The sequence below is a fragment of the Phoca vitulina genome, unplaced genomic scaffold (genome assembly GCF_004348235.1).
Source record: "Phoca vitulina isolate PV1807 unplaced genomic scaffold, GSC_HSeal_1.0 scaffold15, whole genome shotgun sequence".
In the NCBI taxonomy this organism is placed as follows: domain Eukaryota; kingdom Metazoa; phylum Chordata; class Mammalia; order Carnivora; family Phocidae; genus Phoca; species Phoca vitulina.
The window spans coordinates 40,209,466-40,224,915 of NW_022589718.1; the positions used below are offsets into that span (position 1 = coordinate 40,209,466).

Sequence of the window (15,450 nt, forward strand, 5' to 3'; positions counted from 1 at the left end):
CATGGAGCACTGGGTGTTATGCACAAACAATGAATCATGGAACACTAAATCTAAAACTAATGATGTAATGTATGGGGATTAACATAACAATAAAAAATTTAAAAAAAAAAAAAAACAAAAAACACGAATTAAAGCAAATTAAAACCCAAGTAAGTAGAAGAAAGGAAATAATCAAGACCAGAACAGGTATCAGAGAAACAGAGAATATAAAAACAGTACTGATAATCAATGACACCAAAATCTGGTTCATGGAGAAGATCATTAAAATTGACCAACCTGACTGATGAGGAAAAAAGGAGAGAAAATTCAAATTCACGGCATCCAGAACCGGAGAAACAGCATCATTATAGATTCTCAGATCCTGAACGCACACTAAGGGAAGATTATGAGCAACCTGATGTCCGTGCATCTGAAAACCGCAGGTGTTTCTCGGTGGGGTGGGAGGGGATGACCTTCCCTCAAGGGGCACTCGGCAGCGCCTGGAGACATGTCTGGTGTTCACCGCGGGAGGGAGGGCACGGTCCGGTGGTTGGAGGTGTGGGGTGCTGCTGAACATCCCCCACACCCAGGACCGCCCCGACCACCCAGGACTGTGCAGTTCAGAATGTGAGGAATACCTTCCACACTCCGTGGCTCTGCTAGCACCGTTCCCTCAGGTGGGAGTTCTGCTGTCCTAAGGAAGAACCTAAGGAAAGGGCCTTGTCCGGCCACAGGTGCGCCCACTGAAGGCCAGTGTGGGTGCCGGGCCGATGACAGAGGCGGCAGCGGGCTCACGGCAGCAACGCAGGGGAGTCACAGGGGAGGCCAGAGCTGTGGCAGCTCCCTCACCTCTGCAATCCCCTTCGGGACAAAGTGTTGTCCCCTTATTATAGCGGACAGTTGCATCTCGTGGGGCAGTTACTGCTGCCACCGTGCAAGCTGAGGACAGAGCTGGGGGCATGGTGGGCAGCCTGCCGCAGGCTCCGGCGATGGCCCCCACATGCGCTGCCCCACATCGCTGAGCATGGCCCTGCACCTCTGATGCTCGCCACGTTGTGAAGGACTCCTCCCCAAGGAGGAGCACCCCAACATCACCAACAACAGACTGTCCCCAGAGGCAGGCCTGCACCAACGTTCTGTCCATCCAGCGCTCCCTGAGTGGGGAGCGAGCGTCCTGGGGGGTGTTCCCCATGTCACGCTGGGTCCCAGGTGGTGGGGCTGACAGCCGAGCGCAGAACCCCTTTATCCAGCCCCACTGAAAGGGAGGGTGCACCTCATATCCTTGGTAACAAATTCCTTTTCTGCCTAAACATTGGTAACAAATTCCTTTTCTGCCTAAACAAGCCAGAGTGAATTCTGTTCTTCCCAACCCAGAACCCTACCCAATCCGTGGAGGAAACAGGCAGGGGTCTGCTCCTCGCTTCCAGGAGGTTGCCTGATTCTGAGCCCTGAGGCGGCCTCAGGGCTGGTCTCTGCTGAAGCAGAGGGTGGGAGAGTTTAACAGGAAAAGCCTGGGGCGCCCGACCGGCTCAGTCAGAAGAGCACAGGACTCTTGATCTCGGGGTCGTGAGTTCGAGCCCCATGCTAGGTATAGCGATGACTTAAATCAATAAACAAACTTAAAAAAAAAAAAAAAACACTAAAAATTAAGAAAAATAAAAATTAAATAAAAGGAGAATTTTGTCTTCTACCTCCCTGAAGGCTCTTACACAAAACTGAAGTCCCACCGAACGGCTACCATGTCCCTGGCTGTGGGGACGGACCCCAAAGTCAACATCGCCTTCTGAGAATATCAAGTAAGCCCAAGCAGATGTTAGCGAACAGAGATGTGAATGTGTGAGGTGCCCCCGAGCGACACATGAGGGGACGGAGGGGACAGAGCAGCGTCATCAAAGGGTCCACCCAAATCTTACCGCATTCATCCACGCAAATCTCTTCCGGAGCGATGGGACACCGTGGACGCGTCCTCTCTTCCCCTGAACCATCAGAACGACAGCGTCCGCGTGTGGAGGCTGCGGCGGGCTGTGGGATGTGCTCACCGGCACTGGGAGGGGAGGTCACAGCCCTGCCGGCACCCGTGTTCACAGGCAGGTGAGCAGTGGGCACACCCCGCGGGGCCTTCCTGAGCACACGGGAGCTTTGGGCATTTCACGAATGTGTGGCAGTCAGACGTGTGCGTCCCTGCTCCGCGGTCACCAGCTCCACGCCTGGCTCCCGTGTCCCCCACGCACACCAAATCACCCACCACCACCAATGCCACGTGGTGGCCTCTCCTACCAGCACAAAGGAGTGAGAGCACAGACGGAGAAGCACCGTTCGGGGGTTCCAGTTCCCTTCATGGCTGCCACGGACCCGCGCACATGCTCAGCACACCTACCACCACCTGCCGCCCTCCACGGAGACCCCACGGAGACCCCACGGACCTCCTCGGAGCCTCTCCCCACATCCCCCACAAACACGGCGCCTGCAAGGAGTCACCCCGTCTGTCCGAACAGAAGGCACCCTCCCCTCCCGTGTCCCACCGCCGGCCCGCTGGGTCCCGGCCCTCGCGGACGCACGGAGCGCGGGGAGCCCACAAGGGACATTACCTGAGCAGTCCCCATCACGGCTGGGCTGGGTGCAGGCCGAGGGCGTCCAGCGGCTGGTGCTCTGAAACCGCGCCGGGCTTATGGCCGCGCCTCACGTGGTGCCAAAGCCTAAGATGAGGAATGGATAGAAATGGGGAAAATATGATAAAAAAACATAAGCAAACTCCCACCGTGGACAAAAAAACACATGGAATGGGCACAGACAACATGACACCAGGAGATAATTAAAACGGAGAACAGCGATGTGGCAGAGAAACTGCCTATAAAAAGTGAGGCCAGCAAGGCTTAAGTAAGACCCTGAAATGCTGGGTATATACGCGCAGTGTGTCCATGGCGAAAAAGAGGTCATTTCTCAAGCAGCGCATGACACGACGAGACGTGGCTTTCCCACCTTCAAGGTACAGAACCAGAGAGAAATAGTACAACCATGCTTTAAACCAGGGTACGATTCTCAGATAAGCTGATGGCAGAAGCCATATTCGTGAAGCCAGGCTAGCTCCGCAACCCCAAGAAACAAGAGCGCTACCAGGAATATTAACAACTGCTCCTTCTCTTTCCAGGGGAAAAACAGCACCAGACCCTGATGAATCTGAGGGGTGCGAGAGCGTGTATTTTGATAAATTCTTAACCTCTCTGTTCCTTCTCTCATTGGAAACTAGTACAGACCCCACCACCACGTGCATCTGATGAAAGGGGACCAGGTCTCTTCCAGGGGATTGTTGATAACATCACACGGTGCGTTTGTTCCTACCGAGTGGGCACAATCACGGAACACGTACCTACACACACTTCACGCACCCTCAGAAACCACACTCGTGTTCCGTAGCTTTCCATGGAGGCCAGAAGCCCTGCATAGTGCACTCACCTTCCGAAACCTACTCCGTCCCCAGAGTCTCTGACCAAACACATTACCAGATACCACGTGCTTCCACTCAAACGCACGAGCCTCACAAGGTAGGAAAATCAGCTGTTTTAGGTCGGCAGGCATACTCCACAAATACTGACTGTGAAGAACACGCAAACCAGAAAGCAATCCCGGGTTCCCGTACCCGTTAGGATGTCTGCGGTGACTGTCACCTAAGCTGCGTGTGTATTCCCAGGCATCTCCTCCTGAAAGTTCCAGAACGACACTCTGTTCCTCACTGGCATTACTCACGTCCCATACAGGGATTTCTCCTTTGTTTCTTGCCTGAAGACTCACACGGACCCAGCAGATCTCTTCTTGTTGGGCATTTGGCTTGTTTCCGGTTTTTCCCAACTGCTAGGAATTCTGCACATTTCTATACGCTTCTCAGTGTGTTTTGCAAACACACTTCTGGGAGTGGCCTTAGCAGGTCACAGGACACACGTGTGCCAGGGCCCACGTCACCTATCGCCAGGTTTTCTGTAGGTCTCTGCTGGAAGAAGAGTTTCCCACTGTTCTCAGGGATTTGCAAAAACTTTTGTTATGATTACTGACCAAATATATTTCCCTGCAGACTGCCTGTTCCATAGACTTGTCTACTTCTTTAGGGGCAGTTGCTACTATGTAGCATCTCTGTATACATTCCAGACCACCCGCTGCAACACTCCTCCTGCCTTCTGATGCCTTTACTTCGCAGTGGTGGCTTTCAGCAATTTACACGGACTTAATGGGATTTATGTCCAAGTCTATCACTCCCTTTTTTTTTTTTAAGATTTTATTTATTTATTTGACAGAGAGAGACACAGCGAGAGAGAAAACACAAGCAGGGGGAGTAGGAGAGGGAGAAGCAGGCTTCCCGCGGAGCAGGGAGCCCGATGTGGGGCTCGATCCCAGCACTCTGGGATCATGACCTGAGCCGAAGGCAGACGCTTAACCGACTGAGCCACCCAGGCGCCCCATCACACCCTTCTTTAAGGGCTTCTATCATTTTCTCTTCCCAATTCCATGATTTAAAAAAGATATTTGACTACATTTTGTTTTAGCATTTCTACAGCTATTTCTAATGATTAGATCATTACTGTGTTTGAAACTTTGAGTTGCGAGGTAGAAATTTTCTCTCCAATGGCTAACCAATTATCCCAATAGATCTGCTGAATAATCCATATTTTCTCCACCAACTTGAAAATGCCACTTGTACAGAAAAGACGGTCCTACAGGTCAATTTATCTCCTGTAGCATTGGGACCGATGTTCCTCTCTAAGGAGATCAGAACGCCCACCATTCAGATTTTCTTTAAAACTCTTTATTAGACAATCTTAAAATTTATTCTTCTGCCTTGACTTTATCCCTTAATCAAATCCCCACTCCCTACCTTCAGTGCCCCCCCAAACAGGAATTTGATTGAAAATGTATCACACACGCACACGCTCACACACCTGAAGTGAAGCGATAGGTTTTAATACTGAGTTTGCCATTAAAGGGTCTCTCCCTACCTAGCACTCGGTAACGTTTTATATCCTTTCCAAGTATTTCATAGTTTTGGGGTTTCTTCCCTATAGACCTTATGCATTCCTGTTTTCTCCCAAGGTGTTCTGCAGGGTTTACTCTTTCTGAGAATGGATGCATTTTGCCATCACACACAGTACAGTTCATGATTTTTATTTACAGATCTTACATTTGTTCTACATCCTCCATGTTCCTACTTACCGAATAGATTTTGTATGGCCTCTTCCTTTTTCCACTGGACATTTCTAACATTTCATGTCTTTTGCTTTCCCATGTAACCTTAACTGGAGACCCCAGAATAACTGGGGCCAAGAGTGACCATTCTGGTGTTGCTGCTTTGATCCACAGTTTAGTATTCCCCAATCATTACTCTGCTTGCTGTGGGCTTTCTGATTATAACCTGAAGCCTGTTTAGGAAGTGTCCTGCCATTACTCTTAGAATTTCATCCCAAGTGGCTACTATGGTGTTTCAAGGTCATTCAGGGTCTCCTGATACAACCATGTGTGTGTTGTTTTTTCAACATGCTCGTCTTATATCTTACTACAATAGAGATGCTATTATTGAAATACTCTTCCATTTATGGAACAAAACCCATTTGGTCATATTAAATATATACCTAGACACAATTTGCTAATATTTTATGAAATTTATATTTATATTAAGTGAAATTAGCCTTTTTCTGCTATATTAACAAGTCTGGGAATTACTCATTAAAAGAGAGTGATGGTTATAACTCTGAACTAGTTAAGATAATACAGAATCATCAATTTGTAGAAGTTTGTGCAGAATTTACCTATAAAACCGATCCAGTGACTTTCATAAAAGAACATCTAAGAAAAATTTTAATGGACCATTCACATTTTCTAGCTTTTGTTGGATTAACTTATGTCACTTATATTCACCAAGAAAACCAATCATTTCATCTTGATTTTCAAATTTCTCAGCAAAAATTTCTGCGGATTATATGGCCCTTTTAACTACTTGTGATTCTATCATGTTCTTCAACCTTAATCTTCATATTCTTAAATTTTCTCTTAATTTTCTTTATAAATCTTGCCCAAGTTTAGCTATCTGCAAGACATTTTTTAATGTTCGTTGTGGTTGTTGTTGAATACGGAATACTTTTTTTTTATATGTTTTATGGGAGTATAGTTAACATATGTTCTTTTAAACATCAAGAATTCCATGTTGTATACAAAAGTAGGGACCCGAAAGGCTACGTGCACCCCGATGTTTATAGCAGCAATGTCCACAATAGCCAAACTGTGGAAAGAGCCAAGATGTCCATCAACAGATGAATGGATAAAGAAGATGTGGTATATATATACAATGGAATATTATGCAGCCATCAAAAGGAATGAGATCTTGCCATTTGCAATGACATGGATGGAACTGGAGGGTATTATGCTGAGCGAAATAAGTCAATCAGAGAAAGACATGTATCATATGACCTCACTGATATGAGGAATTCTTAATCTCAGGAAACAAACTGAGGGTTGCTGGAGTGGGGGGTGGGGTGGGAGGGATGGGGTGACTGGGTGATGGACACGGGGGAGGGTATGTGTTCTGGTAAGCGCTGTGAATTGTGCAAGACTGTTGAATCTCAGATCTGTACCTCTGAAACAAATAATGCAATATATGTTAAGAAAGAAAAAAAGAAGAAGAAGAATGTAGCAGGAGGGGAAGAATGAAGGGGGGGAAATCGGAGGGGGAGAAGAACCATGAGAGACAATGGACTCTGAAAAACAAACTGACGGTTCTAGAGGGGAGGGGGTTGGGAGGATGGGTTAGCCTGGTGATGGGTATTGAGGAGGGCACGTTCTGCATGGAGCACTGGGTGTTATGCACAAACAATGAATCATGGAACACTATATCTAAAACTAATGATGTAATGTATGCGGATTAACATAACAATAAAAAAATTTAAATAAAAAAAAAATTCCATGTTGTATCTAATCCAATCTGAATAAACAGAGTATTTGTTTTTATGTTCGAGTTTCACCCAGCTATGTTTATTGTGATTACTGATAAACTGGGACTTACATTGTCCTGATAGTTCACTTAATTTGTTTTTCTTTGTACTTTTTTATTCTTTACTGCCTTATATAGGATTTTTCACTATATAGGATTTTTCCTTATCTAGGATTTTTTAGTACCTATATATTTTATTTCTCCAACACACAGTTTTAACATATGCAAGTATACGTGTATTTTTCTAGCAAAGCCATTAATCAGTATCTCCAATATCCTCTTGAACACAAGACAACTTGGGATGCTCACACTTGCCTCCAAGTTCACAAAGCCCTCCCCACAGCACAGCTGCTTTGACATTACTATTGTGTGGGTACCAAAGGAAAATGTATTACTTATCCTAAAATCAATACTTATAAATAAATATGTCCTCGATCTCTTGGCTAGCATCCTTCTGGGTTCATTATTCCTCATGCTCAAAAATATCTTCTCATTTTTTTTTCAACATGGTCTCTGTGAGGTAAACTGTCCAGGTCCTTGTATGTCTGGAAAGGTCTTTATTTTGACTTCAATATTGAATGACAGACAAGGTATAGAATCCAAAAAATCCAACAGATAGCTTCAGGCACCTGTTGTTACCTTTGAGAAATTTCTCATTAATCTATAAGCAATTTCTGTTCTCTTGACTAAGTTTTTCAGGATTCTGCCTTTACCCTGGATACTGCGGTGTTTTATGAGGATGGGTCAAGATGTGCATCTTGTTTGTCTTTACTCTGGCCTAGCAGGTGGTACAATTTTTCTGTATCCATTTTTTTACTTCAGTTTTTAAATTCCAGTTAACATACAGTGTGATATTAGTTTCAGGTGTACAATACAGTGATTCAACACTTCCATACATCACCTGGTGCTCATCAGGACAGGTGCACGCTTTCATCCCCATCACCTGTTTCCTGTAGCAACGCCTCGCCCCCCCCCCCCCCCCCCCCCCCGCCGGCCCATCTCCCCTCTGGTGACCATCAGTGTGTTCTCTGTAGTTAAGGGTCTGTTTCTTGCTTTGCCTCTTTTTTGCCTTTTGCTCATTTGTTTTGTTTCTTAAAATCCACATGAGTGAAATCATATGGCATTTGTCAGGTGGTACAATTTTTCAGTCTGAAAACAGTTTTCATCAATTTGGGAAGATTATCAGCCATTTTATCACAAATACTGATTCACCCCATTATTCCTTTTTTTAACTTCTATCAGAAGCATTTTCTGCCTTTTGGATCTATGCACTGCATCCCTGGGATTTCTCATGTTCTTTTTGTGCTTAGTATTAAGAAATTTCTTCAGCTTCATCTTCTAGTTCACTAAATTTTTTTCAGCTATGTCTGATCTGTGAATGTCTGAGTTTTAATTTCAAGGGCTATAATTTTTATAATATTTTTAACTACATCACCTCCTACTCTTGCTGCATAGCTGTCCCCCCATACACGGGCTGCAAACAGGGATACGAGCAGGGTACCAACTCCAGGATACAGGCTTCATTAGTGACATAGCCTCCGAACGTAGGTTACATAACCACGATGTGATGTTCCCTAATGTGTAAAGTGGAGATAGTAATAGGACCCACCTCGTAAGGAAGTTGTAAGGACTAAGTGGGTTATTCATGTAAAGTCCTCAGAACATTGGTGGGAACATCTTAAGACTCAAAACATGTTGCAAACATGGCCTGGGTGGGGGAATGTTTGCCCTCAGAGTTTATGCCCTGTGTACCTGTGGGCCTATTAATTCAGTTACACTAATCCAGGTGTTGGCAATGTCTGTTCTAATTTTCACCGCTCCTAATTTTAAGGAGAAAGAAAACTAAATTCTCATTGTAAATTTCTCCCTTTTTCATGGCATCCCACTCCTATTTTATAGATGAGATTTAGGGTCTTTTTCTGAGTTTTCCTCTGGTCTATCCTTTAAATTTACTTTAACAGCAGGCTGCCCTGTGTAATTCAGTGTGTTTTGTCTTTCAAGTGAGGAGTACATTCGATCACCTACTTTCCTCACCTCTCTGTCCCCTCATCTCTCACACCCAAAGTGGCCATGAGTCTTTCTTCTCGGGCTCCAGAAAGTTGAGGGGCAGGATGACAAGCATCTTCTTCCTGATTGGCTAGGAAAACATGGACTTTCCATCAGTGAAGAAAGGCAAGACCTCAGACTCTTGGGCCCTTCTGAGTATGCAGAGCTGGGGGAGGGAGAAAGGGGTGCTCCCCCACCTCCCAAGGGAGAATGTTCAGGTCAGGACAGCGGGCCCCTCGGTGAGGGTCTAATCAGCACCTCTGAGCTTTTTAGACCCTCAAACCTCCTTTAGAATTGCACTGCATAATTGTAATATAAATTTAACTTTCCATTTTTATTCTTCAGTGCTGAAAAGACTAGGTTTTAAGAAATCACACACACACACACACACACACACACACACAGGCTTCAAGAATGCAAAGCAGAGAATGGTCCATATTTATATTTTACACAAGGTATTTTCCCTAATAAAAAGAAATTAGATGAATATAGGAATCTACTTTCCAAATCACAAAATATTTTCCTGATTACTGCATATGTACATGAATATAGACATTACACCAAATATTACCTACCTAATTTCTAATATCCACAAATACTTTAACTGACCTTCCCAAAATATCTCAGGTACTTTTTACCTTTTAAAAAGGAATATGAGGGCGCCTGGGTGGTTCGGTTGGTTGAGCGTCCACCCCTTGATTTTGGCTCAGGTCATGATCTCAGGGTCTTGAGATCAATCCCCACATCAGGCTCCGCACTCAGCAGGGAGTATGCCTGAGATTCTCCCTCTCCCTCTGCCTTTGTCCCTCCTCCCTTCCTCTCTAAAAAAATAAATAAAAATTAAAAAATAAAAAGGAATATGAACCACTATGGAACTGAAGAACATAATGTCTGCTCTGCTGCTCCTTTATTATGAGAAAATATAGAAATGTCAAATTCTGTTTAGTTGGTTGAAAAGTAATCTACTCAATAACAAAAATATCTTCTATTATAGTTAAGAAAAGATGATGGCAAAGCATAACTGAGTAATGCCAACAAGACAATCCCACGTCATTCTACTTATCCCATTTTGCACTTACATGATGCAGAGATCAGTAATTCCCTCACTGGACCCCATCAGCCAAAGCAATCATCACCCCTCTTTCCAACAAATGTGAACTAACCACTTTCCACATTTCCACACACATGGACAAAAAGTAGAACATGTTCACAGAGATGTGTACAGACCTTGACCTGATGTAATCCTAAATATCACACAGTAGGCTAAGGTCAGAAATGTATGAACAGAAACATAAATAATGTGAAAATAAGTCATTCAACACTATCAGGTAAGTGCTATGATAGCACTATTTTTTCCTCTAAGCATTAAATTACAGGCACCCACTTAATAGCAAGCTTCTGTGTTTACAGAAATTTTATATACAAAAATATATACTCAAAAGCACTATTAAATTCAATCAGTATGTTATAAATAGGAATTTTAGTATACGCGTGTTAGCATCATCACTATTGTTCCTTAAATTCAATTTTTCCTGTACTCCACAGCTGCATGTCTTAATTTCAATCTGATTTCTCCATCCAGCTTAGATATTTAGTTCATATATTCATGTAGTCTTTGAGATATTTTTTTAAGTTTATTTTTTTAGTAATCTCTACACCCAATGTGGGGCTTGTACTCACAGCCTGAGATCAAGAGTCACATGCTCCACCAACTGAGCCAGCCATGGATGTCTTCTAATTGATAATCTGTTATCCCCATCTTTATCAATGCCTGATGCAGTCTCCTTAGCACCCAGAGCAAGGGCACATCACTGATTTAATTCCATCTGTTTCTATCTGATCCCTATGTAACACATTACTCTAGGATTACAGATTTAATTGAAATGTCATGGGCATCTCTTTATTAGCAAAAGAACACCACTCTCCACTACCTTCTCTAATACACTACATCTTCTCTGCCACAAACTGATTCTTCCTTCTTTCAAGTACCTGCTTCCTCCTCTCGCCTTCACTGCCCCATCTTCCACTCTGATTGCTCTGCAGGAGGAGAGCAGAGCAGTCCCTGCAAGGCTGGAGGAGCACAGAACACCGCGAGACAGGGATGCACACTGCCACTTGGAACAAAGTCATATACAAGGGCTGAGGCTTCATCCATGGCCCTTCACACTCATGCAGCTGGGTCTCTAGCCTGCAGATTTCAGACTTGCAGCCTCTGCAGTCATGTGAGCCAACTCCCTATAATCAATCTATCTAGACAGAGATATAGGTAGAGATACACATCCTATCGGTTCTGTGTCTTGGAGATCCCTGACAATATACATCTCAGTAGCAATCACATTGTGTTTGGTGGCAGGTAATAGAAAAATGAACTCAAACTCACTTAATAATAAAGGTGGTTTACTGGCTTTATTGGCCTATGTGGATGCCACGTCCAGAGCCTCAGAGTTGGTTTGATGCCTTGGCTCCATGATGCCAAGTACTTGGGAATCACGTCTTCTCCTTGTACCTTATGATCACAGCTACAACCCAAAGATGATTATGCCTCATGGTGGCAGGACGGCTGCTCAGAACTCCGAGATTTTTTGCTCACTTATAGGGAGAGAATGTGAGTTCCAGAAGCTGCCTTTGAAGAGAGGAAACCTCTTTCTCTGAAACCCCTTTTCCAATTTCAAAGACTTATGTCAGATTACGTGCCCAATGGAATGCAAACCCACAGCCACGTGATGCAGCTAGCTTCCTCCAAAGTTCCTGGGCTGCACTGGGACACAGGGATGTGGCAGTGGTAATGTTGTGGGCATTCCAAGAGAGATCGGGATCCTGACGTACACAACAAGACAGCAGAGCTAAAAGTCTGGGCAGGATCTCTCACTGTCCAAGCTTAGAGTCTCCTCACAAGCTCTTACTTTTCCACAAGTATTAAAGCAGGAGAACCAATTCTGCAGCTACCCATGGATGCCACTGTTCACAAAATGCCATCTAATCAAGTCTGGCTACTGCATTTAAACACGTGTCCCTAAGTAAAACAAGCACGTTTCCAAATGCCAGAAATGTTCCAGATGAGGACTGAGTGAGGAAACCAACATGTGACAATATTAAGACATCAATCCACAAATCCCTGTGAACTGCTTTTCTTCTTCTGTCTTCAGTTCAAAAAATCATTAATAAGTTGGATAAGAAAACTCATACCTTTTTAGATTCTCATGTTGAAAATGGTACTAAATTTGTTTAGTAAACAAGATTATGGGAAACTGATGTGGCATATGTCATAAACAAGAATTGTATTTACAGTGTAATGAGGTTCATTTATAGAATGTGCTTCAAAAACCATAGGTGGCAAAGAGCTGGGCGTGAAATCCAATTAACAGAGCATTAGATATTTCTATCTTCATATTTGCAATTGTTTTATAATTGTTGTATTGCCATTAGCATAAGATGTGTAATGGTGTGTGCCAGAGAAGTAACTCTATGTTTTGCTTAATATCTTAACTAATGACTAAAAAGATAATAAGCAGAATTTCATTATAAGATGCATTTTGAACAATACTGAATTATCATGTGTTTCCAGAGTCAGTAGAATTGGAGGGAAGAAAAGGCAGAGGTCAGCAATGGAGACAGTAAGCTGCATTAGGTTCATGTGAAGTCCACATTCTCCACAAAGAGAAGGCAGACCTGATACTCAGAGGTGCCTTCCACATCATGAATAGTCAAGTTTAAACGGCTTTGAGAGTGGATCAAGCTAAAGCCCAATGTTGCCGGAGGACTGATTCCCACAGAGGAAAGGATTTAGAACAAATCGCCAGCTACAAATTGAAGTTCACAATGGAGGTCTCCTGACTGCGGTCCAGGGTTCCTCTAGGGCATCACAAACCAAGACAAAGTGGTACAAGGGTGCTCCATTCTTTTTAACAAGTCAGAAGGACCACAGACCAGTACTTCCCATGACAAAGTCTATTGCAGAAAACAAAACAGGATAGTCAAAGAAATCCTGACAACCCCTCCTTGTGCTTGAAGAATGATGGCATCTCCATCCTCCAGTCGTGCCCTCAGTGAGACCAGGGATAGACAGTCAGCCAAGCCACTTAGTTCTTATTAACAGATCTACTCGCATGAAAAATAACTCCACTTGTTACTGAATTCAAGTTAACCCAGAGCAGTAAACACATTCTAAGATTTTTATTTATTTATTTGGAAGTGTGTGCACACACACACGCACGCGCAAGAGACAGAGAAAGAGAGAGAGTGCGTGCACGTGCAAGCATGAGCAGGGGGAGGGGCAGAGGGAGAAGCAGACTCCTGCTGAGCAGGGAACCTAATGCGGGACTCGATCCCAGGACCCTGAGATCATGACCTGAGCTGAAGACAGATGCTTCACTGACTGAACAACCCAGGCACTCCAACACGTTCTAGAACAACAGCAAGGACTTTTATCCATAGTCCTGTTTTTCCCCAAAGCTCTGCCACGAAGCGGGCACCTCAAACCCGGCAGGACCATGCTGGCTGAGACAGAAGCCGGAGGGGCCGAGACACCTGGGGTGCGTGACTTGAGCAGCACACGCTGCGTGAGAGGGTGCGTGTGAACCCATACTCAGCAAGTTATCTCCTGAGCAATAAAAGTTTAGATCAAATCAGGGGTCTAAGAAGAAGTGAAAAGATCTCAAATGGTGTCTCAGCCGCAAACCACCAGACGCGGGCCCACATGAGGACACAGCTAGCACGCATAAAATGTGAAGAAGAAATTCTAATTTGCAAGGTACCATTTTGAAAGGTACTGAGTGTTAAGTACAAATGTTACGATAGGGTAAATTAGGCGTGCATTGACCTAGGGTAGGGTAATAGCCACTGCGAATTTACGGTGGGTCATGAGCTGGTGGGCTGCTCTGGGGGTAGCCTGTGCACCTACCTCTGCTTTGGAGAAACACCGCCTCTTACCCAGTCACGCACCTGCGGGGACAGAAGGGGGCTCTGAGTGGCATTCACTGACACGCCTGAGGATTCCACCTTGGGGCAGCTCACAAGTTACCTCTCCCAGGGTCACCCCTGGAGGCACAGGTCCCAATCGGCAGCTCCCTACTGTTCTGGGAAGGGGGGCTGCCATTCCCAGTCCTCCCTGGTGCTAGAATTCCCTTCTCCCAGGGGCCGACTCCCTCCCATAGGAGAGAGGGGGCTTCCCCAGGTCTCAGCAGACCCAGGAACAAATTCTGAAAACCAAGAGAGATGAATATAACCCGTACATGTCAGCCTCTGGGTCCCTCCTCCCTCGGTGAAACACACCATCACTGGCCACCACACAGGCCCTTCTTTAATACCTATACGCACGAACTCAGTTCACACCTTCTCCCGCCCAGGGCCCGCACACAGAAGCACATCCCCAGTAGATTATATTCAACCGGCAGAAATCCAACCCATCCAACCTGGTGATACGTACACGGGGGACCTCCCTGTCACGTTAGGACACAGGACACGTTATCCTCCTTGAGCTTCACACCAGCCACGAGACCGGTATCCGCCACTGGGTGGGCACCCCTGAGCTGGGTCACACGAACCGATACAACCTAGGGGAGCCACAGTCGGACTCCATCTCAGATCTGACTTCAGGGCCAATCATTAATACTCTGAACTACCTAATAAGTCACCCGTCTGCTCTGCGTTTGATTCTGTAACAAATCCCAGGTCTCAGCTGCCCTCCTGAGCTTCTGCTCCAGCTGTCTTTACCTCCCTGGTCCTCTGCTGCTCACTCACCTCCCTTTCCCTTCCTTAATTTCCCGTTAGCCACTGTCTTCCTCATTTCAAAGGTAGCTTTGTGTTCAAAGGGAAAAGAGGTAACAGTAAGGAGAGAGAACCGAGAAACTGCCTTTTAGATACGGGGGAAAGTGATGAGGTTGTACAGAAAACAGACCTATCTCAACTGTAATCTCATTCTTTGGGCTTCCAGTGAGCATAAAACAAGAGCGTGTGAGCTTAGTGTTTAGGGAGAGAACACGAACACTCTGTGCTACCAGCCCATTGGGAAAATCCGAGGTCACCAAAGACTGTCACAGAGAAAGGAAAACTCCAAAAACAGGACGTTTATGAAGATTATGCCCTCTGAAGAAGGTGCCGAAATTCTGTAAGTCAAGATTATTTGAGGTTCTCTGCCTGAGCTAGGAGATGCAGGGTGGAGGCATGTGCATGGGTTATAAGTAGGCATCTGCACTCTGGGGAACACTGGGGTTTATGCACCCCAAATCTTACAGCTGGGGTCAGTAAGTGTCTCTGTTGATCACTCCTTTCAGTCTGGCTCTCCTTTGTCTTGGCCACTTCGTAAGGAGAATAATCGTATCCGTCCTCTCATACAGCATTCTCTAATTTGGAAAACCTCCTTAGTGAGAAGAGGGACGTGACATTCAAAACCGTAAGTGAGTAGGAAAGCCGCTGCCTCCCTGACCGATGGGCACAAAGTGAGTAGGAAGCCCGCT

General features: G+C 45.2%; 1 protein-coding gene across 3 annotated transcripts in view; it reads right to left on the reverse strand.

The window, feature by feature from the left end:
- DLGAP2 (DLG associated protein 2) overlaps positions 1–15,450 on the reverse strand; it is an 862,351-nt gene that overhangs the window by 751,204 nt on the left and 95,697 nt on the right. For 2 of the 3 annotated variants that reach the window (XM_032413747.1, XM_032413748.1), the window contains exon 2: positions 2,568–2,675. The exons of the other annotated variant lie outside the window; for it this stretch is intronic. In XM_032413747.1, coding sequence (XP_032269638.1) covers positions 2,568–2,582 — 15 coding nt within the window. In that variant the 5' untranslated portion in view covers positions 2,583–2,675. The remainder of the gene's footprint in view (positions 1–2,567; positions 2,676–15,450) is intronic. 3 annotated transcript variants of the gene reach the window in all.